Source organism: Pelobates fuscus, chromosome 5 (assembly GCF_036172605.1).
Source record: "Pelobates fuscus isolate aPelFus1 chromosome 5, aPelFus1.pri, whole genome shotgun sequence".
NCBI classification, from domain to species: domain Eukaryota; kingdom Metazoa; phylum Chordata; class Amphibia; order Anura; family Pelobatidae; genus Pelobates; species Pelobates fuscus.
Genome location: NC_086321.1, coordinates 131,048,095 through 131,072,800, shown reverse-complemented (window position 1 = coordinate 131,072,800; position 24,706 = coordinate 131,048,095). Strand labels below are relative to the sequence as shown.

Sequence of the window (24,706 nt, the reverse complement as noted above, 5' to 3'; positions counted from 1 at the left end):
ACATCTGGTGGTCGTGCCCCACAATCAAGCAGTACTGGAAGCAAATTCACTCCAAAATAAAGAGCATAGCAGATCCGGACCTACCGTTCCAGCCCCTACCGATGCTACTCCACCACACGCCCCATAGCCACTTACAAACGCTCCCTAACCAAACACTTGCTTAATGCAGCAAAATCTCTCATCCCTACCAAATGGCGCGCGGCGGAGCCACCGACGGTGGAACAGTGCATGGACCGGGTAGAGGACATATATAGCATGGAATCCCTCTCGGCGTCGCTACACGGCACGGGAGACAAATGTGCTATCACCTGGTTCCCCTGGTGCACCTATATAGCTCAGAGACAAACCGCAGCGGCCAGAGACGGAAGCCACCCGGAAGCGGAGAACTAGGGAGGCACCTGACCCCCCCCCACCTAAAACAGAGACCACAAACGATACAGGCACTCTCATATTCCCTCCCCACCCCCCCCACCCTCCCTCCACTCTCTCTCTCTCTCTCTTCCTTCTTCATTTTCCCCCTGCCTCCTGTCCCCACCCCAGACCCTCAACCCCCTACCTCCTCCCCCCTCCAGTCGGGGGATCATGGGCCGAGCGGGGACAGACAGGGGGCACGGAGGGAGAGGAGAACCCAGGGCCCAAATAGGCGTATCTAAGGGGAACATGGGGGGGGGCACACTGGGGTGGGACAGTCGGGGGAGACGGCCACTGAAGAGGTGGAACACTGCGAAACCCTGGGTTGGGAACAAAGCTATGTCTGCCGGGTGAGATAGACAGACGTCACTCACCGGGGTCCTGACCAGCCCGAACATGCACACAACCAAACGAAAACCGACCTGAGGGGCTGATCCCTGGGTTGCCCCGCCCACCACCACCATGTCCTGGGTGGCTCCCCATGTCCGCAACAAACAACGACCACTAGACAGGCTACAATTTGGGAAACACCTCCCCAATCCGACAAAATAGAGATACCCCTCCCTACGACACTAACCTAATCCCAGACATACACTATTATATCGACCAAACACCCTTCAACCATACACGTAGCCTACGACTATGCTAAATTGGAGGCCGACATAACTCAAGGATAGCTGACCACCAGGAAGTCAGCTTACAGCTAAAGGACTTCTCAAATAAGGGCTTCAACGTATTACATGTTATACTTGGTTACATGTTACTAGTTCCCCATGTTCACTAAAAAAGTTGGCCAGTAGGAGTTCTATGAAGAGGTATATTGTATGCGGCCACACCTGATGTGTATAACTTTGAATGTTTCCCTTTTCTCATTCTGTACCCCATACACTTCATTGTCTCAATAAAAAAGTGATTGGTGAAAAAAAAAGTCACAAATGTGCCTCATTTTTGTTTTCAGTTTTATAAAGAAAACAAAATAAAATTCAAGAGACAGAGGTGGAATTGAAGGAATCTGTTGCTACAAAATGCACCATTATTTATATATACAGGTGGTTCTCGTTTTGCGACCTACCTGTTTTACAACAGCACTTATGACCAGCTCTCTCGCGGGGTGGTAAGTGAGAGACGTCATGGGAATTAGAGAGATTCCCTGATCTGCTGCGTTAGTCTATGTTTGGGGACATTTGCCCGAAGTGCACCAGAACAGAGAATCCCTTAACTCATCACTTACCGACAAATTTGTTCTACGACCGGGTTGTAGGAACGGAACCTGGTCGGTAAGTGAGGAGTAACTGTAACTAATAATTTTAAAGCTGTGAATTTCATGCATAGGATGGTGTGCAACCTTTAAAGGGACACTATAGTCACCAGAAAAACTACACCTTAATGTGTTGTTCTTACATTACTGCCTAGGGACACCTCTAGTGGCCACTTCTCAGACGGCCACTAGAGATGCTTCCTGGGTCAATGCTGCACAGTGCAGCACTGACATTCAGTGTCTCCGCCCTCTGCATGGAGACAGTGAACTTTACTCAGAGATGTTGATTTAATACATATATGAGAAGATGCTGATTGGCCCTGCCCCAGGCCACCACCTTGACTGAGATAATCAAATTTGACAATCTCAGCCAATCCAGTGCTTTCCTTTGGGAAAACATCGTGATTAGCTGAGATCATCACTTCTGATGGCATATCAGGGGCAGACCCAGCACCACCAGAGACATGAATAAAGGTAATATTTTACTATATTGGGGCGAAGGGATGCAGGGGGTATAGATAGTGATTTTAACCTTTAGAGTCAGGAATACATGTTTGTGATCCTGACCCTATAGTCTTTCTTTAAGGAAACGCTTCTTTATATTCAGCTGCTTACCTGAGGCCAACATTCTGTATGTTACTACATAGCGAAATGAGGGATGTTCCCATTTCTAAACTCTGAATTACAGCAGACATTTGGGATAGTTTTGTTTACTTTAAATAAATAAAACAAGTTATTAAAATTGTTGTTCTCATTGTACCCAGTTTAAGATTTCATTTTACAGGCTTGTATTCTGACATTTAGTGTAATACTGATGAAAATAAAAAAAATCACATTTCTGCAACTGTCCACATCTGTTTAAGAAACATTTCTCGTCACTTTCACTAATGTTTGGACAAAGTCTTCTTTTATTTACAGCGATGCTTGCTCTGCTGTAAACAATTAGTCTCACTTCAGACTCCCAGATATCTAACTTAAAATCATGTTGAATCATTTCTTGGCAGGATTGTGGCAACTCATCGACACCTCATTGTGTATGATGCTACAAGAAAGGTTGTTGACTGATGGATGGAAGGTTGTGGTTTGCCATGTTTAGCCTCTTGTCATAAAATGTGCTACTATGCTTTAATATGTCTTGAGTAGCCAAGAGTTAGTAATCATCCAATTAAAATAAATAAACATCATCAGTTTACAGGCAGTATCTGAAATCAGACACAGGCCACATGGCTCATTTTCCAGCATGCATATTATTTGGTTTTGTCATGACAAATCTAACATTTTTAACCTACACCTGCGTTATTGTAAATCCCACAGGAACAGCAGCACCTGGTAGACTTCTGCAAAAACGTGTTCATCGAAATGAAAATCTTTTTAATCTAAGCCCAAATGAATAGATTCTTCAAAGATTTACCTGTGGACTTTTTTTAAACAAATAAGACTCCACTGGATAAACCAAGGATTTTGATTTGGACAAACTGACCGAAAAAAATGTTGCACAAGTCTAGTGCCTACCATGTGTAGCTTTATCACATGCTTTGTAAAGTTAGTGTCAAATGAGGGCTGTGCCTATGGCTCATTTGGGAATGATCAGAAATCTAATTTTATATATATATATATATATATATATATATATATATATATATATTATAAAATAATACAACATTGTAACATAATTCTCAATGTAAATGCAAATAATGTTTAACATTTTTTTTTAGTAATCAAACAATTATCAAGACACACAAAAGTCAATAGCCTTCCCGAAGGTTTAATCTGTGTAACGTACAATGGGTACTGCACAGGAAGCACACAGAGGTGTAAAACAACACACTAATAGCAAGTGGTCAGTATGGTTTGTCACATACAAGCAAGAGAGCATTTATACACACTTACCCCAAAGGAATACAAGAAATGAAAACCAGGAAGCAACAGACATTTGGAAGAGGCTGTGGTCTTGTGCCTGTCTCTGTCTCTGTCACATTTGTATGTCTTCTGAGTTATCCCTAACAAACATCTCTTTACAAATCAAATCTAGTTAAATATATAAAACTGACAGTCAAAGATAATTCTACTCACGGTGAAAATACAGAGCAGGGTGAGAGAAATGTAAGGCTACTGGAACTTATAGGAAATGCAGCAAAAGGTGAAAAACCTCTCTGTCTGGGCTTCTGAAAGTGCAGGTTCCTATACGGACGGGGACGTGGACTGCATTTTGCGCTTTCATAGTTAACGGGGCCTCTTAACCATGCTGGCAGGCCCCTCGGCAGTGAAAGAGTGAAATCTGTAACGTCCAGTGAGTTAACTGGTTTTCATTTATTGTATTTGTTTTTCCTAACACTGTAAACTTATTTTAATATTTTGGTTATTTGAGACTAAGGAGCTTGGAATTAAAATGGACAACGTCTAGAAGGGAAAAAATGGACACTGGAGGATGATGCTTTTATGAAACGTTGACAAAAATAAATAGCTGTTTTAAACCAATAAATCATAGTTATGTTTTATCTAAATATACACACTGCTCTGTCAGCGTGAGCTACACCTCTCCCCCCAGTAGAAGCTGATTTAACCTATTGCTATTGGAAAATGGATACAAACTTACATGATACTCACAATTCAACAGTTTATGAGGATCTTCTAATCTGAAAAAATCAACTATGGAAGCTAGCAACAAAATCTCACTTTCCACATTTCTGCATAATCTGATATTATTGCAGTCTCGATAGAATATTAAGTTTGTACACTTTTTCGCGTGGTACCTTCCATAGTACTGAAGTTGAAAGTATTGTGTCAAGGAGGCAGATGTAAAATAATAGATATTCATAGTATCATTTTTTTTTTCTTTACTGTACTAACAAAATGTTGGAAAGACCAGATTTCGGGAGAATGCGTTAGACTTTGTAAAAGAAGGGTCTTCCGAAAGTGTGTCTTTCCAGAAATCTGTCCATTCAGTACAATTATCTATGATTTTTCAAAAATCTTTGCCCGTGGCAAAAAACTCAATACTCCCTATGCAGGAAAGGCTAGAAATTTTGAAGAAGCTTATCAAAGAGTTAATGGATGAAGAAATATGATTGTCAATTCTACTCTGAAAATATGGAGCTATAGAGGTGAATATATAATATTGCACTTCTGCAAGTAACATTACATTATACTTGGTCCTTTAAATTTGTTTCTTTGTACATAATGCATGAAACAAAACAAAAACAAACTAATGTGTCACTTTTTTTTTTTCCTTTTAAATATTCATTAAAAACCCAGAGGGTCTCTTCCCTCCCCCCCCACCCCAGACATTTTCTACATAAATAAATAACTTTCACTTTTTATATAACCACTTTTTCGGAACATTTACATTCTTATGTTTTACAATATCTACACACAATAGGTTAGCATCCCTTGCACATTACAATAAATTTACATACATTTCCTCCTTTGTGCATTGCAGCTCAGCAATCTCTCTTGTAAAGGCCATATCCAATTCTTCACATCCGCATCATGTTTTTTGTTAATATTTCAGAGTTTCAGTTTTACAGCAGTTGTATTTTTTATTGTAATAGGCAGTTACATGGCCATGATGCTGCTGCCGAGATCTTAGTTAGTCCAGTGCACTCTTATACTGCCAACTGCTTAACCGTTAACCCCAAGTTAAGAAATATAGAACACACACACACACACAACATCAAGCAAATCGCACATTATCTAGTGCAGAGCCACTGTCTGCTTCTCAATATAAACCTAAACAATCTATGAAACTTGCTCTTCAGTCATGGGCTAGAACCCTCTCATTTAGCCACTATTTATTTAGTGTGTGCTAGCTGTGGTATATGACCTCTCAAATAACGTGTTGTGGCAGCTATCTTTTAGGCGACTATATAGATCAAGATTATATATTATCCATAAACATATTGTTTTTACAGAGTATTCTGGTATAAAAAAAAAGTTTAAACTTCATGTTAAAAAACAAACAAAAAAAAAAACCTAAAATCAAATAAACGTAAAATCTCATGCTTCAGTAGACGATTTAGTGGTACTGATCAAAACTGCATTATCACATGTTCAATAGTAACACAATGCAATTGTAATACCACTGTTAGGCAGCAGCAAGTCTCGGACAAAGGTGAGCTTACAAAGGCAAGCCATGCTATCATCTGCAGCATACAGAGGTTTGCCAAAGGTTGAAATGTTAATGATTTGGTATAAGAAGAGGTTGTCTATATCTGGTATTTAGCCAATTCCCTGCCACTTTGGCAGCAGAGGGTTGCTTAAAAATAGTTCTAACTTTATACATAAAAAAGTGTGATAAGAGTATATTAAATAAAATGTTGTTTGGCTCACAGTCCAATTTTCTAAACAAAGAACAGAAAGTGTTCACAGTGCTGGATCTAATACAGTGTATGCTGCAAAATGGTTCACCCTTTAAATAACTAGTACAGCAGGTTATGAGATGTTTTATAGCTATTTTTACAAGTGACTAGAAGTGAAAAAAGCACAGTTTTCCTGTTAGGCAATGCCTATATAAATTGAGTTGTCTTCAACTACCATTTCCTGGAGCAGACAAAATTAGGATATGGCCTTTTACTGTTTAGCTTCTTTTACACTACAGTTTGGCACACCTGCTTAATTTCTAACTGCGAAGAAACAGTTGCACATAAAATATCTATACCCTGGCTTAGCAATATTTAATTACCATGCACTACAGACAAGGATGTGTAGCAACATGAGATGGTAACAGATCTCCTATCTAAAAATTATTAGTGCAAAGAAAACAAACAAAAACAATGAGGTTTTAAAGTTGAGCAACTACACATAAAGTAGCTAGCTGGACGCATCAGGAAGCCAAAAGACCATAGAAACAAGGGGGGGGGAGGGGAGGGAAAGGGAAGGGGGGGAGGGAAAGGAAAAAACATGATTTTTTTGGGGTTAATGGACGGGAGTTCTGATCTCATAACAAAAAAATAATAATTACAAAAAAAAACAACAAAACATATTTCTATATATCCGTACAATATGCTTCCATATCTGCATCTACTGTGTCTACCTTTAGGAAATAATGTAATCATCCAGATCAATATGCAACAGCAATAGATCACAACTAGCAAGGCCGATTTTTTTAAGAGATGTACAATTTAGTCTCATGTGAAACCGTTTTAACAAAACGTAAAAAAAAACCAACAAAAAAACACCCAAAGGGTTCTGATCGATTGTGCCTTGTTTTAAGAAGAATGTGTTTTGGGCATTGCTGAAGCTTATTAATCCTAGTGGTTATCCCATCATTCTACACAAATGGCCTGTTCTTGTAGTTGTATTCAATGATATCGGCCAACCAGGGAACATCCAAAGCGTTTGATATTTTCCCTTTTGTTTTGATCCGGAAACATGTTTGTGCATTATTCAGGAATATTTCAGAGATGGCTAAGAAGGTAAAGGAGGCACATATATACAATGATATGTCTCTGAAACCTGGATTATGGGGAGGGGGGAGATATAAGTTGAGCTTTATAGAATTTTTGTTTGACCACAGTGTGGTCCTGTCACAATTAATCCCATGGGCATCAATACCCAATTTAAGGCCTGCAGTTCCACCCGTCTGTCACCAGCTTTGCTAAATGTTGTTATATAGTAGCACCATTTGGTTAACTCCATCTTTCCTGCAAAGATATGCCTCAATCCCTTTTGTTTTCTCCCGTTTAGTGGCAAATTCAAGCATAAGAGAATGTCCAGGACGAGGGAAAGTTACTTCTGACTTAAAACGCCAGATTCCAACTTAGCGGTGGCTGCGCTCCTCCCCCAGCACCCTGCTGCAATGCTCATGCTTCTTTGGCTACGTTCTTTTTCCCGATCGCGCTCACTTTCTGACTGACTTTGTGTTCTCTCTGGTTTATGGTTGCTACCCGTGGGCTGTGTGGAAATGGTTCGAAGTAAGTGGTTTCTCTTCCTAAGAAAATCTGACTGACCGGGAAGACAAAAACTCCCCTTTCGTAGGGCCATCCTGCTCGCGTTCTTCGCAGGCCGGGAGCGGTGGTTATATTCCAGTTGAGCAAGGTGAGAGGCATAGCCTTCCGTGATAAACTGTGGAAAAACAAGCAGACTGTTAAGAGGCTGCAGGAATGCCCTTCATTTATTACAAAAATAAATTGTTCAAATAACCCAATTCTAGAATTGCAAAAACTCAGATCATGCTGTATGATGATCATGACTTTAAATGCAATACAAGTGTCCTATAGTGTTGATAATAAAATGGCAATTTATGTTCAAATGCACCTGAGGAAGACCATAGAGTGATTGAAATGCATTGTTCTGCACTGAGCTTTTTGCTGTTTTTTTATTTTTGTATAGCTTTTTAAACTTTATTTGTTTCCTGGCTATCTATGATCATGTACCTACTATTGAATTAAACCATCCTATAACATGTTTAAGTTGATAGAATACCTGTATAGTTCAGAGCTGGCTCAAAACAGGCTCTGAAAATTGTGAGTTTATCATTTAACCATATTACCTCAATGTTTTAACATACTACACCATCATGTTTTTTTTTATTCTTTTTATATAAAATTTATTATTGTATGCTGAGAAGTAAACTTAATCACTGTGCGCGCAGTCATTGGTAATGGTTTTTAACTCCATTCACAGTTGCTCTCCGTGTTGCCATTATAATACCTTAGCAGTAGCTATGCAGTATTTTGAAGAACAAATTGGGTGTCTATTCGTTCAAAGCTTGCGATTGCAACAGAAAGTCAAAGGGGTGGATAGCCCCAGAACTACTAGTATATCAATGTTTAGGGAAACCAGTCAATCACTTTAACTTTTATATTAAAGTTGATAAAGCTTAGTATATCACAAAGGATCCCATGGACTTTCCAACTATCAACCAACTCGCTTAAAAGCAATTCCAGATGTATTTGCATGTATGGCTATAAATTCCTAGAAATCTGGCTAACTTCATATTGTACCTTAGCTTCAGGGAAACCAGCTGGACACACATCTCAATAGCATTATAAAATGGCTTTAATTAAACAGTAGGCATGGCAAGTTGTTATTTCAAACTAGGACCTGACTTTGGATATTTCAGATCTTAATGATAAAAACTTATTTTTGTTTTATCAGACACATTAATTGTGAACATTTTATGCACTATTTAATCTACCAGACAGAAAATTTAACCCAGCGCACTAACCTGACATTGGTGCTGTAACTTCTTTGTGGGTCGGCCTACTATATAAATTTGCAATGGTGACAGACCCAAGGAGCTGTACACTGTTATATCCTTTGTCGAGCCATATGCTGCATGCACCTTCATGTGTACCTGTTAAAACAGAAACATGATTGAATACCAACACCATTAGCTCACAATTCTACCATCTGATAAGTAACTGTGAGTCAAATGATAGGATCGGAGACATGACAGTGACTACTTCCAGAGTGAAAGGGTTACGTTAAAAATAATGGTTGACCTTATCAATTTTTCTATGATTACTGTAGTATAAATGTCTGTGGCAGGAGAGACAATATATTGATACATAGTTGGTCTAAATAAAGTATTCCAGTCAGTTATGTCAATAGTGAATCCAGTTAAATGAGCACATTGCTGGAAGAGGCTTGTTGTGTGGATGGCCCGTTTCTGACCTTTAATAGCATTGATGTGTCTAACCAATAGTATTCCTTCTCGTAACCTTTTGAACATGAACATTATTGACTTTGTGTCATCACATCATCTACATCCTCCACAAAAAAAAAATCCCTCACTGATATTCTATTTTTTTATTTTTAAATATCACTCTCCTTGATATATTGTGCATCTCAGGGATTTTATTTTAAACATATGAAATTGGTCAGGGTTCTACAACTGTCCCGCTAAGTGGCTGTGGAATTCAGTCCAGCCTCGACACGGTTCTGTAAGATTTCTCAGACTTACAGGTGATATGACTCAACCTGCTGGTTATGCAGTCATGGTGGCATCAGAGGGCAGTAAGCCCACTAAAGCATAAGAGGCGTAATTACTTTTAAAAATGTGAATCATTTCCTGTGACCATCCTTTCTGAAGTTAAAGTTTTGTCATACATATAGTACATGTTAACATAATGTGCCAACTTTACGCAGCCCTCTAATGTAACAGGCAGTGTGTGCAATTAATAATATAGTATGTGGATTGTATACAAAGACATATTATTTGTAAAGTATTCACTGGGATTCATTCATAGCATTTTAACTTGACAGCAACTTACTTAATGCTTTAAGGAAATTAAAAAGACACACATTTGAGGCTGATGGGCACTTTCCAGAGCAGAGAGAGCCATGGGCTACAATATAAAAAATTTTTGAGGGCAAGTTAAATACTGACACTGTATGCTGGAAGAGGGCAATATAATACATTAACAGACTGTAAGTCGATTTGAGATAGGTCCTTATTAGCCTCTTTTCCTGTTAATATTTGTAAAATGTTGTCTTATTTGCTGTTATATTCCAACATTAAAATTTTAAAGTGCTGTGGAATTGTTGGGCATGTAAACTAGCAGTTTAAGCAGTATGTAACTAAGCCGCTGAAATAAGGACACATGACATGTGTGACATGTCACGATTCCCTTTTATTTCAGAAGATTGGTCCTTAAGGGGTTAAGGGGTATTTAATTAAGAAGCTTCAGGGGTATGTAATCACGCAGTTTCAGGGGCATGTAATCAAGCAGTTTAAAGGGACTCTCCAGTGCCAGGAAAACAAACCGTTTTCCTGGCACTGCAGGTCCCCTCCCACTCCCATCCCAAGTTGCTGAAGGGGTTAAAACCCTTTCAGTGACTTACCTGTATCCAGCACCGATTTCCCTCGGCGCTGGGTCAGGCTTCGCCTACGCTCGGCGGGGGAGACCTATTGCGCATGCGGGGCCGGTGGCGGGGGAGACCTAATGCGCATGGGCGGCAATGCCGCGCACGCGCATTAGACCTCCCCATAGGAAAGCACTGAATAATGCTTTCAATGCTTTCCTATGGGGATTTCGGCGACGCTGGAGGTCCTCACATAGCGTGAGGACGTCCAGCATCGTTATAACACATGGAAGTGTCCTCTAGTGGCTGTCTTGTAGACAGCCACTAGAGGAGGACTTAACCCTGCAAGGTAAATATTGCAGTTTATGAAAACTGCAATAATTACACTTGCAGGTTTAAGGGTAGTGGGAGTTAGCACCCAGACTACTCCAATGGGCAGAAGTGGTCTGGTTGCCTGGAGTGTCCATTTAAGGTGCATGTAATCAAGCAGTTTAAGGGGCATGTAATCAAGCAGTTTAAGGGGTATGTAATCAAGCAGTTTAAGGGGTATGTAATCAAGCAGTTTAAGGAGCATGTAATCAAGCAGTTTAAGGAGCATGTAATTAAGCAGTTTAAGGGGCATGACATTAAGCAGTTTAAGGGGCATGTAATCAAGCAGTTTAAGGGGTATGTAATCAAGCAGTTTAAGGGGTATGTAATCAAGCAGTTTCAGGGGTATGTAACCAAGCAGTTTAAGGGGCATGCTATTAAGCAGTTTGAGGGGTATGCAGCTCCAGGCCCATCCTCATGGAATAGGTCCACTGATTTAAAACATTTTTTTACCCAGGTCTTTATCAAGTCTCTAGTGTCCCCTATGTATCACAGTGTCCCCTGTGTCTCACAGTGTCTCAGTGCCTCATGTCTCCCAGTGTCCCCTCGTGTCTCAAAGTCACCCAGTGTCCCAATGTCTCTGTGTCCCTTAGTGTCCTAGTGACATGGGAACACTGGGAGACATGAGGACAGGGAGACTGGGAGACACGGGGACACAGACACTAGGGGACACTGGGAGACATGGGGACACAGATACTAGGGGACACAGAGACATGAGGACACTGGGCGACTTTGAGAAACGAGGGGGCACTGGGAAACATGGGGCACTGCGACACTGATACACATGGAACACTAGAGACCTGGGGACACAGAGCCGTTTTAGGGATACGTAATTAAGCCATTTTAGGGGTACGTAAGCACCTGCTAATTCCTTTTCTGACATACGATGAACAGAATAAAATGCCTGGGCCGATAATAAATGCACTGTAGCTACTATCTGCTTTACTGAACGTTTTATTCACAGCTTGTGAGCAGAGTTGTTAGACGTGACAAAGGCTCACGCTCCACTGCAAACAGTGAAACATCCTGTCAGGGGAGCTGGAGATTTGTATAACATACAAATATTTGGAAGGGCACAGAAGGAAATTTAGCTTTCCTCGCAGATATCAGGCATAATCAAAAATTGCTGCTTTGAGCGTCACAGCTCAAAGCAGCAGTTTTTGATTATTTCTGCAGATATAGGCAAGTGTGTTCGGAGACAGTGGAGCTCTGCAGGGAACAAAAGTTGTTGTGGTACTTGGAATGTCCCTTAAACTATGGCAAGTTATTTCACCATGAACTTCAGCTTCCATCAATATTTTAAAAAATGTTCAGCTAGTAGGGCAACAAATACATTCAACTTAAGTGGCAATGTCACCTCTTCCATAAAGATATGAAATCTTTATGAAATACTCTTATTGACGGTGTTGAAATTTCACTGAAATCCCAACCCAGTCAAAAAGATACACAGGGACTCCAAGAGAGCGCAGGTAACATTTTCTTTTCTTTGGTTTTTACTATATATTGGGGCTGATGTGTACTGTAGTCATTGCTGCTGGCCCAGTAGTGATGGGAGTGAGCGCAGGACTTATCTTTTTGTATCCATATGACACTGCTCGCCACTAGGTGGAGCTACCACTGTCATGCTGTGACATTTCCCCCAGCCATCACTAGTGACATCTGCAGGGAAATTGGTTCTTTCTATAGAGTATCCTCTATAGACCTTAATGCCACATTCTCACACATGCGCAAGAGTACAGCAGTGACATTGGCTCCTGGCAGATAGAGTGCCAGGAGCAGAACAGGAGGGACAGAAAGATGATGGTGTGTCCCTTGTGCGAGCCCAGCGGAGATGCCACCGACTGAGGTGTTTGCAAAGTCCCCAGACTGTGACAGATCCACTTTATGACTGCTCTCTCTCTCTCTCTCTCTCAAATGACATGACTTGAGGGTATTCGTTAATTAGTTGTCCCCCTCAAAAATTATCAGTGATGTAGAACTTACATGTTTCCTTTTAGGCAAGTAAGGGACTTAACACTAACAAATTCAAGTACATAAATGCGGAGTTCTTAATGTATTATTTAGTTCACAAATGTATATAAATGCGGAGTTCTTAATGTATTATTTAGTAACAAATGTAACAGTCTAACAGAGTCTAAGAGAAAATTTTAACCAAGCTATATTTGGATTATTTTTCATTCATCTGTGAACACCGACACCATGCCTGCTTATATTGTATGAAAATGCCTGCTTATATTAGGAGGAACAATGTCAGTTTAATATCTAGCTAAAGTGAAGCCGTGTAAAATGTCATATTCAGAAGGTTGTCATGGCAGTATCTGTAGTTTCTGATTTTATCACAGAAGAACATTACATTAGAAAACTTGCTTACATCTGTAATGAGGCTTCTTAGAAAGTTTGCTTTATGCCGAAGGGGATCGTGGACCAGTCCATCGCAAAATGACACGATGCCGTGGGGGAAGTTGTGCTGTGCAAGCCATGCCACCACCCTTTGCTTCTGCATGTCAGGTCTGCCTGTGACATAGATAATGAGGTAGCCAAGATCTTGCCAGTGCCTGTAGGGATTCAAAGGCAATGTTAATTCAGCTGCTTTTCTGGGTAACCCCCAATTGAGTAAACGCATAACTATGACAATCAAGAGCAACACACCTCACTACATCGACTGCCCCTGCTCGGACTTTGGGGTCACTGCCCATAATAGATACACTAGCTGCAAAAGATCCATCGATGCTGAACACAACAAACTCTGTCCCTTTTGGTAAAATAGTAATGTAGCTGTCGGCAAAGGTATGGTCTCCCCTAGAGAAAATAAAAACATAAATGTTAACACAATGCAGTTATCTTATTTAAGTAAATACATTCTAACCCAGAAGTGCTTTACTTGCAGTAGGTATCTTTACTGCACCAGTGGTGGAAGTAATAATTTTGTCCAGAATTACCTTTGTCAAGTAAGAGACCAAAGCTTTGTCACTACCATAAGTTGTACAATACATATGTCACAGTTACCCAGCACACATCGCCATCTTAAATATTGCAAAACAGGTGTTTACTAATCTCTCAGCTAGACTACATTTGGCACACAGCAATGAAAACAAAAACAAAACTTCATATCATGTAATGTGCAACAGAGTATATAAAAACTTGTCACGGCTCCCCGTACTTCTGCCGGCGTGGCCGCACATAAACAAAGTGGCCACGCAGACAGAGATATTGTATTGTATACTTACCTTGGTCGCGGCAAACCACTGCCCAACCTCAGGGCCGGATTAAGAGCACACTGGGCCTGGTGCTGACAATTATGATGGGCCTAATTACGGAATTTTATCAACCAAAAACACTAAATCAGTCATACCTCCCAAGCGTCATGTATCTGATGGAGATGGTGCTGGAGGGAAACTCAAAGGATGCAGCTATACGAAAACACATACTCTATGCTAATCTCTCTCTCTCTAATTTATGCTTTCATCTTTCAAGTAAATCCATAACCCCTAACAGCAGTGTCCAGTGAAGCAGGAAGTCAATGGGCGGGGTAAAAGGGTGGGCCACTGGTGCGAATCACGTGACCAGACCTGCCAAAAAACATCTTCACCTGTGCCTCTTAACCTCCCTTTTGTGTTTCTTATCCCGTCTTTAAATATCTGTGTCTCCTATCTCTCCTCTTTGTATGACTCTTACATCCTCCCACATTTTGTGTGTCTTACTCCTCCCAGACCCTATGTGTGACTCCTTTTCTCCCAGCCCCTTTGTGTCTTTTACTCTTCCCAGCTCCTTTGTGTGTGTCTCTTTCCTTCTCAAGCCCCGCTGTGTGTTTTTCACATCCAGCCCCATCTCCCCGTCCCTTAATGGTCCCCTCCCTTCTCTGACCCTTACTGTTCCTATCCCCTCTCTCCTCCTTTCCCTGTCCCTTAGTGTTCCTCTCCCCTCCCCCCTCTGTTCCCTGTCGTTTAGTGTTCCTCTCCCCCTCCCTCCTTTTCCTGTGCCTAAGGGTATCTCTCCCCTCCTCTCCCTGTCCCTTGGTGCGCCACCCACCCCCATAGTGGTCCCCTCCCCTTCCTGGTGTGCCTCCTACCTTTCTTGTAGCGTGGCTGAGCGGAGCGAATCCCGGTACAGTGAGCTTTTCCTGTCAGTCCTGCCAGGAACAGGAAACAGAAGTTCCTGTACCACGGTACACTCCGCTTGGCCACGCTACAGTCAGGGGTGTAAAAACACTGACAGTCACACACACTCAATCACAAACACAGACGTATCTGACAGCCAGACTCACTTATCTGACACACTCATTCATTGACAGACACTCACACGCACACTGACAGACACACAAATACTGACAGACTCATTGACAAACACACACACACTCACATGCCCACACAGACACACATACTCACATGCACACACACACAAACTCACAGACACACACACGAACTCACAGACACACATACTCACATGCACACACACACACTGACAGACACACATACTCACACACACACTGACAGACACACATACTCACACACAAACTCACAGACACACATACTCACATGCACACACACACACTGACAGACACACATGCACACACACACACTGGCAGACACACATACTCACACACACACTGACAGACACACATACTTACACACAAACTCACAGACACACATACTCACATGCACACACACAAACTCACAGACACACAAACTCACAGACACACACACACACACAGTAATAAATAATGTAAATTTAATTTAAATTTCCCACCCAGCCTCCCTACCTGGTGGTCCAGTGGGGCTGCTGGGAGGCGTCCTGCTGAACTGGATTGCGAGGGAGCTCTGATCTCTCTGACCTGCTCCCTCGCAGGCTGTTTTCTGATCCCGCGGTATCAGCAAAAGGCGCGCGAGGGAGCAGGTCAGAGAGATCAGAGCTCCCTCGCAATCCAGTTCAGCAGGACGCCGCGCTGGGGATCCAGGAGGTGACCTGGCAGGAGGGAGCACTTCCCTCCTGCCGGTCACTGGAATTTTGCACCCCCAGAGCTGGTGCGCCATAAGGCGGACGCCTGTGCCGCCTTATGGACGCGCCGGCCCTGGCTCTGCCCCTGATCTGCCTAGTTGACCGTATCAGCCAATCCTATGGGGAAGTATTGTAATTTGCTCAGACCACCACTTCTGATGATGTCAGCAGACATTCAGTTCAGATGCAGACCCAGCAGCATATTTTACTATACTTAGGGAGCCAAGAAGGGGCCCGGGTGGTGATTTTAACATAATAGGGTCAGAAATACATGATTGTGTTCCTGACCCTATAGTGCTCCTTTAAGCAAGAGTATGTGAAGAGTTGTTAGGGTTGCCACCTTTCTTGAAAAAAAAAAATACCAGCCTTAATCATTTGTATAATCACAAGGAGTGATTACAAAATTCTGTAAAATCACCAACAAACTACTCAAGTTTGATTCTGCTGTATAGATGGATTGCTCCCAGTGTCTCAGTCTCGCAAGTCACCCAGTGTATCACAGTGTCAGTGTCCCCATGTCACCCAGTCTCCCAGTGTCCCCATGCCTCAGTGTCCCCATGTCACTAGGATACTGGGGACACAGTGAGACATGGGGACACTGAGAGTAGCAGGGACACTGAGAGACATGGGGACACAGAGACCCGGGGACACAGAGACATGGGGACACAGAGACATGGGGACACTGGGAGACATGGGGACACTGGGAGACATGGGGACACTGGGAGACATGGGGACACTGGGAGACATGGGGACACTGAGACATTTAGGGAAACTGGGAGAAATGGGGACACTGAGACACTAGGGACACAGACACTGAGAGACATGGGGACACTAGGACACTAGGGACACAGAGACATGGGAACACAGAGACTGGGAGACTAGGGGACACTGGGGGACTAGGGGACACTGGGAGACTAGGGGACACTGGCTGGGAGACAGACACTTGGGGATACTGGGACACTTGGGGACACTGGGAGACATAAGGACAGTTGTGGACATAGACATGGGGACCCTGGGACATATAGGGACACTGGGACACATGGGGACAATAGGCACACAGAGACATGGGGACACCGAGACACTAGCGACACTGGATGGGGGACATGGGGACACTGGGAGAAATGGGGACATAGTGTCTCCGTGTCCCAATGTCTCAGTGTCTCCCAATGTCCCTATGTCTCACAGCGTTCCCATGTGTCTCAGCATCCCCATGTGTCCCAGTGTCCCCTAGTGTCTCAGTGCCCCCATGTTTTCCAGTGTCCCCAAGTGTCTCAGTGCTTCCAGGTCTCCCAGTGTCTGTGTCCCCATGTGTCCCCATGGGTCTCAGTGTGTCCTAGTGCCTGTGTTCCCATGTGTCCCCTAGTGTCTCAGTGTCCCCATATGTCCCCTAGTGTCTCAGTGTCCACCTGTGTCCCCTAGTGTCTCAGTGTCCCCATGTGTCCCTGCTGCCTTTCCCCCCATCCCTCACTTACCTGAGCTGTAGAGCTGCTGTCTGGACTCTGTGCTGTGTTGCTGCTCCCCCACGGATCAGTGAGTAGTAGAGAGAGGCAGGGATATGCTGTAATTTCCTATCCCTGCCTCTCTCCACACACAGTGACCCCTACTGGCCGGTGCTGGTATTGCAGAGTAATCTCCATTTATTCTGAGAAAAATACCTTCATTTGTATTGCCGATATTACTGCAATACTGGCATGGCCAGGCAGTCTCAAATACTGGCTGTGCCAGTAAAATACCAGTCAGGTTGCAAACCTAAGAGTAGTGTGTGTAAAAAAAAAAAAAAAAAAAATTTTTTTATTAATTTTTTTTTTTTTTTTTTTTTTTTTTTTTTTAATGGGCCTATTCCATGGGCCTGGGCCTGGAGCTGCAGCTCCATCAGCCCCTATGTTAATCCGGCCCTGCCCAACCTCCTTCCGCTCCGGTCCCCAGCAATTAAGACGTTCCTTGAGTCGCCGGCTGCTGCGGTTCCGGTTTTAATAGGAAACTCACCTTCGCCCACATCAAAGATGGCGCCAACATGCGTGTGACGTTGCGTCATAGACGCGCGCAGTGCGCGTTTTCGGGTCAGAGGCCATAGACAACCAATTATAGCCTCATTAGGGTTATTTAAACCCAAATTACCTTTTGGTCAGTGCCCTGTCATGGTTTCCACTAGCTGGCTATCCAAGAGTGTGTTCCTGATCGTGTTTTTTCTGGTATTTGACTTTGCCTTTGTTTTGACTTCCCTGATTTCTGGTATTCTTGACTTATGGCTCTCCTCATCGTTGAGTCTCATTCTGTGTCCCTGACCTCGGCAAGTATTTTGACTACTATCCGGTACGTTAAGTCCGGCCATTCCAAGGTCTGGTTAAACGTTATCCTTAGTCCTAGGTGTGATACAATTCTGTGTGCTGAATCGATTATAATCCTGATAAAACTGAAGTCTTTTGTTCCACCTAAAGCATTGGCTTACATTGATTACTGTGTACTGTAATCTGGTATAGGACATAAAAGAATACCACATACGATAAACCGTTTTAAATGAAAGCACTAAGGAAATTAAAATACACTACCTGACCACCATTTTGACAGGATACACCCCTATTCCGAGTCTTTTGTTTTCAGGGATCACGTAAGAAATTCTTCCACTGCCATTACTAATTTCTGTATCGAAGTAAACCCACTCTCCAGCAGGGGGCTGAGTCATAATATGAATGTCAATCTAAAATAATAGAAAGCATGTGGTTAATGTCTCTTGTTCATATTTAAAGACACATAATTAAAAAAAAATGCACTTGGCTTTGGGATGAGGCACGGTTTAAAATACATGCAACTTTTTTGACATTTTGTTACTTTTTTGACATTTTTATTTTTTCTTGTCATTACGATGCAAATAAATACAAGTACAGTATAAGTACTGTAGTAAACGTAAGCAAATAAGAAGGCACATTTGGCACTTTCCCTAATTATATAGGTTACGCCCCCTTCCCCCCTCAATGTGTGTGGTAAAGAAATGAAAGGTTTTTACTGGTCTTTTTCCAGCACCAAGGCTCTAGAAATAAAGTCATCGAGGAGACATGGCCTCCTCCAGCTTGGTCCAATCTTATGGGGACCTGATGCGGAGCGGGTGCCATGCACATCCCAGTTTCCCCAAAGGAAAGCATTGAATCAATGTTTTCCTATGGGGGCTGCAACATCACATGAAAAGGTTTTACTGAAAGACAGCTATTGGAGGGGTGTTTAACCCTTCAAGGTAAACATTACCCTTCCTGAGATTAAGTTACCTGGGTTATTTTAGTGGTCCTTTAACCTTATAAGGAAGTGGTAGTCAAGTTAAAACAGTATTTATCTGCAAACAAACACTCCCACTTTTTAGGCAGTACTATTTTTGTAGCTCCTAAAAGACACACTGTACTGTCATGACAATCTAATCTTTAAACACCATAACAATTCTGTCTAACTCAGGATGGCATTCATTGTTTGAATATGTCAGCTAGCTTTCTCAGACAATAAATGCTACCCTTTGGAACGACATGGCATTGGTAATGTTGAAGAGTAAATTCTGTAGCAGCAATATGGTGAGCAAAGAGCCAGGCCACAGATGCTCTGAGGACCTTTGTTTTGTTAAATCTTTAGTAAGTGATATGTCACAGAACCGGTGGATGGCTTTAGGGTTATGCTGGCACCATAGCTACTACGGCAGACTGTAGGGTAATTGTGCACAGAGTCCATTTAATGATCCTATTCTAAAATAGAATGCCCTAGTCAAATAATTACATTGTATTATGGAACTGCTAATGCTAAATAAGGAAGAGATTCCACACACTCTAGTGGTTTTGAAGAACCAGTCTGATTAATTGCACTGGTAGATAAATTTACCTTTTCTCCAGTCAGTGTCACCATATCAAGAGGACCATACATAAACCTTCCAGTGAGAGTCTGAGGACCATCTTCATTTGCAACTGCATCGTTAATTCTGTGGTTGGCAGCCACATTCTGCAAGAGATGGTACATGCCAACTATAAAGAGCATATGTTATAAACAATATACCGATTATTATCCTACATTAGATATACAATAACAGATTGTATTCCGCAAAACTGAAGTATTCTAACAAAGTGACAGGCTAAGCATGATATGGCCAAACAATGTAATGAGATATTACTTTCATGTAAAATGATACAGTTATATTGTTTACACTGAAAAGTATTTAGGGCTGTAGCGGGTTTAAAAAATTGTGCATGAATGGAACTGCTTTGATGAATAAAAAAACATTACTATATTCTCCAGGTAATTCTAAAAAAGATCCAGGATATTAATATTGGGTAATCACTTCTCCTAGATACCCAGTTTCTATCTAGATTTAAACAGCTTTACTTACATGAACTACTACAACTGATCACCAAATGAATGACTAAATCGAGACACATATACAAGTGCATCTCCAGCATGAATTGCAGATTAGGTGGCATTACCCTTAATTTCACATGCGTTCGTTTCCTCAACCATTTTTCCCTCGGTTTTGAAGGGCTAAACACAGAAACCTCCTTCCCAACCAGCTCTAGAATGCTGGAATTTTCATGCCTCATGACCTGGAAGAGAAAAACAAAAGCAAAAAAAACAAAAACACAAACATGAACAAGATAAACACCTGACTACAAGACAAAAATATTTACTTAATAGACTGCTTGGAATAAAGGTAGGGTTCAAATCGCACAATCTCAGTGCTCTTGACTGATGCAGATACATCCTTTATTCCTCAATATCACCAATCAAATTGTACACAAAAGGTCACTACTTGGTTTGATGTATATTTTGTTGTTGGCATTTGACTGCTATTTGCCAAAATTCAATGTGCTTAAAGGACCACTCTAGTGCCAGGAAAACATACTCGTTTTCCTGGCACTAGAGTACCCTGAGGGTGCCCCCACCCTCAGGGACCCCCTCCCGCCGGGCTCTGGAGAGAGGAAGGGGTTAAACTTACCTCTTTTTCCAGCGCCGGGCGGGGAGCTTTCCTCCTCCTCTCCATCTTGATCGCGACGTCATCGGCTGAATGCGCATGCGCGGCAGGAGCCGCGCTCGCATTCAGCCGGTCGCATAGGAAAGCATTTACAATGCTTTCCTATGGACGCTTGCGTGCTCTCACTGTGATTTTCACAGTGAGAAGCACGCAAGCGCCTCTAGCGGCTGTCAATGAGACAGCCACTAGAGGATTTGGAGGCTGGATTAACCCTCATTATAAACATAGCAGTTTCTCTGAAACTGCTATGTTTATAAAAAAAAAAGGGTTAATCCTAGAGGTACCTGGCACCCAGACCACTTCATTAAGCTGAAGTCGTCTGGGTGCCTAGAGTGGTCCTTTAATTTCATTTTATAGTTCAACCTATATCAAGTTCAAGTTTTGCTCTCCATGTTATAAGAACAAAATCTAGCAAGTAGTGACGTTGGATTTTGGAATGCAGAGATGTCAAACTCTGTAGTTTGTAGTATATTAAATGTATTGTTGCTTGGGATAGCATTGGATAATACACTGGCTGGGGGGTGTTCTCTCTAATTTCAGACTACTTTAGTACACATATCAGATGCAAGGCAACATTACAATTACATTGTTACTAGTGTGATAAAATGAGATGCAGATATGTTGCTGACTGTAATAATGAGTTCTTATTTAAAGCTATAATGCTGTGTTTATTCGGCTATTACATATTTTGTTAAAACAGAAAATCCACATCATGGCCTAAAAGGGACACTTGAGCATTGGGGGCTTTGAAAAAAATGCAAAACCGATGTTAGAGATATTTTAATCAATTGTATGACCTACCTATTGCAAATAATTTAGACTAACTAAAAATTGTTTAATTTGCAAAATTGACACATTGAGAGTTTTATTGTTGCGGAACTCTGTGTTCCACTTCTTCAAACTGAACAGTACGGTGAGATTTATTCCTGTGGAGCTCTGTGCCACGATTACATATGTCGCATATTGCAGAGAGATATAGTGTTGTGGAGCTCTGTGATACTTAAAAAAGAAACAAAACAAAAAAACGCACAGAGTTCCTTAAATAAAGGGGTGATGGGATTAAGGTCAGAACGTGTAACTGTCCCGTCCAAAGAGAGAAAATATACGAGATAGTATTTTTTACAAACTATGTACTGTACTAATAAAAATAATATAATAACATACAATAATTTTCATCTTACCTGCCTCAGGAGGAAAGAGACCACATCAGTGGATTCCCAATAGCTGGCATGGAAAAGGTGAGGAAGTGCTACCGTGGGGAAAGCAGTGAGGGCATCTGGGCAGTACAGGGCATAATCAATTCTTTTTGTGCCCCACCATTTGGCTGCAACTGACAGAGGATGAGCATGTTAACAACAACAATTAAAAAAAAAAGCAAGAAAAAAAAAAAGCAGACAGGTAGAAGGTTAGTATTGCGCATATTGTCACATTACTCATTAACATGGATTACCCCTCCAGAATAATGCAACACTATCTGCTTGGCAGTGAAAGTGTTAATGTTATGAAAACTCCACCAAAAATACTTTTTTTTTTGTTTTTTTAAAAAGGTCTTTAGAGAACAATCCAAAATCTGAACTCACCCGTTCCGCTCACAAGCAAACATATAATTTCTTTATTTGAAAATAGAAAAATCCTCTACGGATTTAAATTATTTTTCATTGTACTGATGGGACTGGATACCATGTCTGTTAGGAGTCGATGAAACTATACTTTGTTTCTAACATGTATGGAAAAAAAATGCCCTAAATATATACATTTCATCAGTCAGACATGGATTTTAGGTCCATTTTGAAATAGTTGTTTTCTAAATTTGTGTCTTTATCTTTCGTGTAATGCTAGAAAAATTACAGAGTAATGTGAGATAATTTCAGAACAAATCATTAGGAATAAAAATGTTTTTTCCCCCTCCCTTTGTAGGACTGTAACTAGAAATTCAAAACATCAATGGCTACCAAAGGCCATGATTTATACTTTCACTGAAATGTACCGTATGTCCACTAATAATTTCAAAATTATATTCTCAGCAAATGTCATCATATTATTTCCACTTAAAACAAGTGTTAAACTATAATTATCACTTCAGGAATTTCATAGAGGAGGCAGCCATCTTGATACTGCATAAGAATTTTAAAATCCTCAGTGATTGCTAAAAGAGAAAAAAAAATGACAAAGCTGCAAAGATATGTATTGTCAGCAGACAATAATAATCTGTCTTTAGCTGAGCAGGTCCCAGCTTTCCACTCTGTGGGAAGGAGTTTTTTGAAATCTCACAAAATACTCTGTGACCAAGGTTAACTGGAACTCTTTTAGTCAGTAATATATGAAGAAACTGTTGAACATTATTAAAAGTAATCACCACAAGGTCTACACTAATGTTAAATTGCACAAACTATTTCTCAAGGTCTACACTACTGTTAAAGTGCACAAACTGACCTCGGGTGTCTCAAGTATCACTTTTGCTAAATGAGGATATGCAGGATATATAAAATATATATTAGAAATGGTCAAATATTAGTGTTAAACTATTTAATGTGCCAATTTTACTTTTTATTACATACTTTACACTGTGCATTTTTATCATAAAAGCTTTTTATTGTCCAATAACTTTTTTTTTTTTTTTTTTTTTTTTAATTCTTTATTTTTGTAGTGCAGATAAATATTACAAGCAGGCATGAGGTGCCCCGAAAGCAGTCCTCAGGCATTTTCCTCGCGTAACATGCGGGACAAAGGATTAACAGGCACAATTTATTATATTTTATGCAACTCAAGTTAGGCTCGTAAAATTAAGTATATACTGTACTAAAGCTTAGTCAATTTTTATGCTTGTCTATAGATGTTACAGATTATGCATGCATATTATGATAGCTGCATAGACACGTCGGTACAGTTTAATTATAGTAAATGTTCAGGCTTAATTTCAGTTAGTCACTTTAATAATGTTATGAGATGATTAGTACTATCATCAGTCGCTTTGATACTATAGCGGTGTAGCTAAACATACTTCTTGACTGACTAGGCATAGAATATGTAATTACATGTTATGCTAAGCTTAACCAAAATATGTAGTAGCTGGAGGGCAAAGGCAAGAAAACATAGGGAGAATCAGCACTTAAGATTGCCCTACAGCTTTTCCACCCCCAGTTGGACTCCATGCCAGCAAGGTGACGTTCCGTGGATGCACTTTTAAAGACCATTCTTTGATCGTGAAAAAGAGTTTTAGTGTTTAAAGGGGGACACAAGATCTGGAGACTGTGATATGAATTCTAGTCCCGTTAAGTGGCAATATAGTATGGCGGTATAGTCTGTTATAGGTAACCTGTGGTCCTGGTGGGTGTCTGTCTTAGGCTGCGGACTAGTCGGCTGTTGTTGCCCTCATGCGTTGATCTGGGCGGTGCGGCAGGTAAGGCCAGTGCGCCATGGCAGTGTCCCACTCCGTGTTTTGTAGCTTTGGGCTCGATCAGATTAATGCAGCTCTGCCACAGCCTGACTTGTGGGGTCACGGCTTGTATTTGCTGGTTCCCTTGCAGCCCGCATCGGCAATCCGCCCGTGTGGGGTCAGGAGAGATGGGTGCGCCATTCAGCCTTTGATCGTGGGTGGCTTGTCATGCCGTCTCCGCCATTTTGAAAGCGGCCTCTTTTCACTGTGTCCGCTCTGCTGGTGCTTGAGTGCCGTTGTTGCTGCACTCTGATGGGCTGAGGGGTGGGGACCGGGATCACCCCCGCCGGTCCAGAGGGGGGGGGAACAGGGCCAGAACCGCCTAGCCTCGTGCTTCTGCCTTGCCGCTGGCGGGCAGGATAGCTGGGCAGCGGCCGTCTACCCCACTCACCGCCCGAGCGGTCCCCATGTGGATGACGGGGATCGCCCCTCCGAGGGACTAAAACTTCCCAGCAAGCCTCTCCTCGGGACCAGGGTGGCTTCATGCACTGGG

The 24,706-nt window shown here is 41.8% G+C and overlaps 1 protein-coding gene across 1 annotated transcript in view; it reads right to left on the bottom strand.

Annotated features, from left to right (window-relative positions):
• Nucleotides 1-3,418: 3,418 nt before the first annotated feature.
• The window catches only part of PITPNM2 (phosphatidylinositol transfer protein membrane associated 2), a 274,134-nt gene continuing 252,846 nt past the window's right edge, over nt 3,419-24,706 (bottom strand). Inside the window, exons 21-28 of the mRNA XM_063454307.1 lie at nt 21,959-22,107; nt 20,233-20,349; nt 19,637-19,753; nt 18,331-18,479; nt 13,436-13,585; nt 13,158-13,341; nt 8,838-8,966; nt 3,419-7,732 (exon numbers count right to left, since the gene is read on the bottom strand). Coding sequence (XP_063310377.1) covers nt 7,397-7,732; nt 8,838-8,966; nt 13,158-13,341; nt 13,436-13,585; nt 18,331-18,479; nt 19,637-19,753; nt 20,233-20,349; nt 21,959-22,107 — 1,331 coding nt within the window. The 3' untranslated portion in view covers nt 3,419-7,396. The remainder of the gene's footprint in view (nt 7,733-8,837; nt 8,967-13,157; nt 13,342-13,435; nt 13,586-18,330; nt 18,480-19,636; nt 19,754-20,232; nt 20,350-21,958; nt 22,108-24,706) is intronic.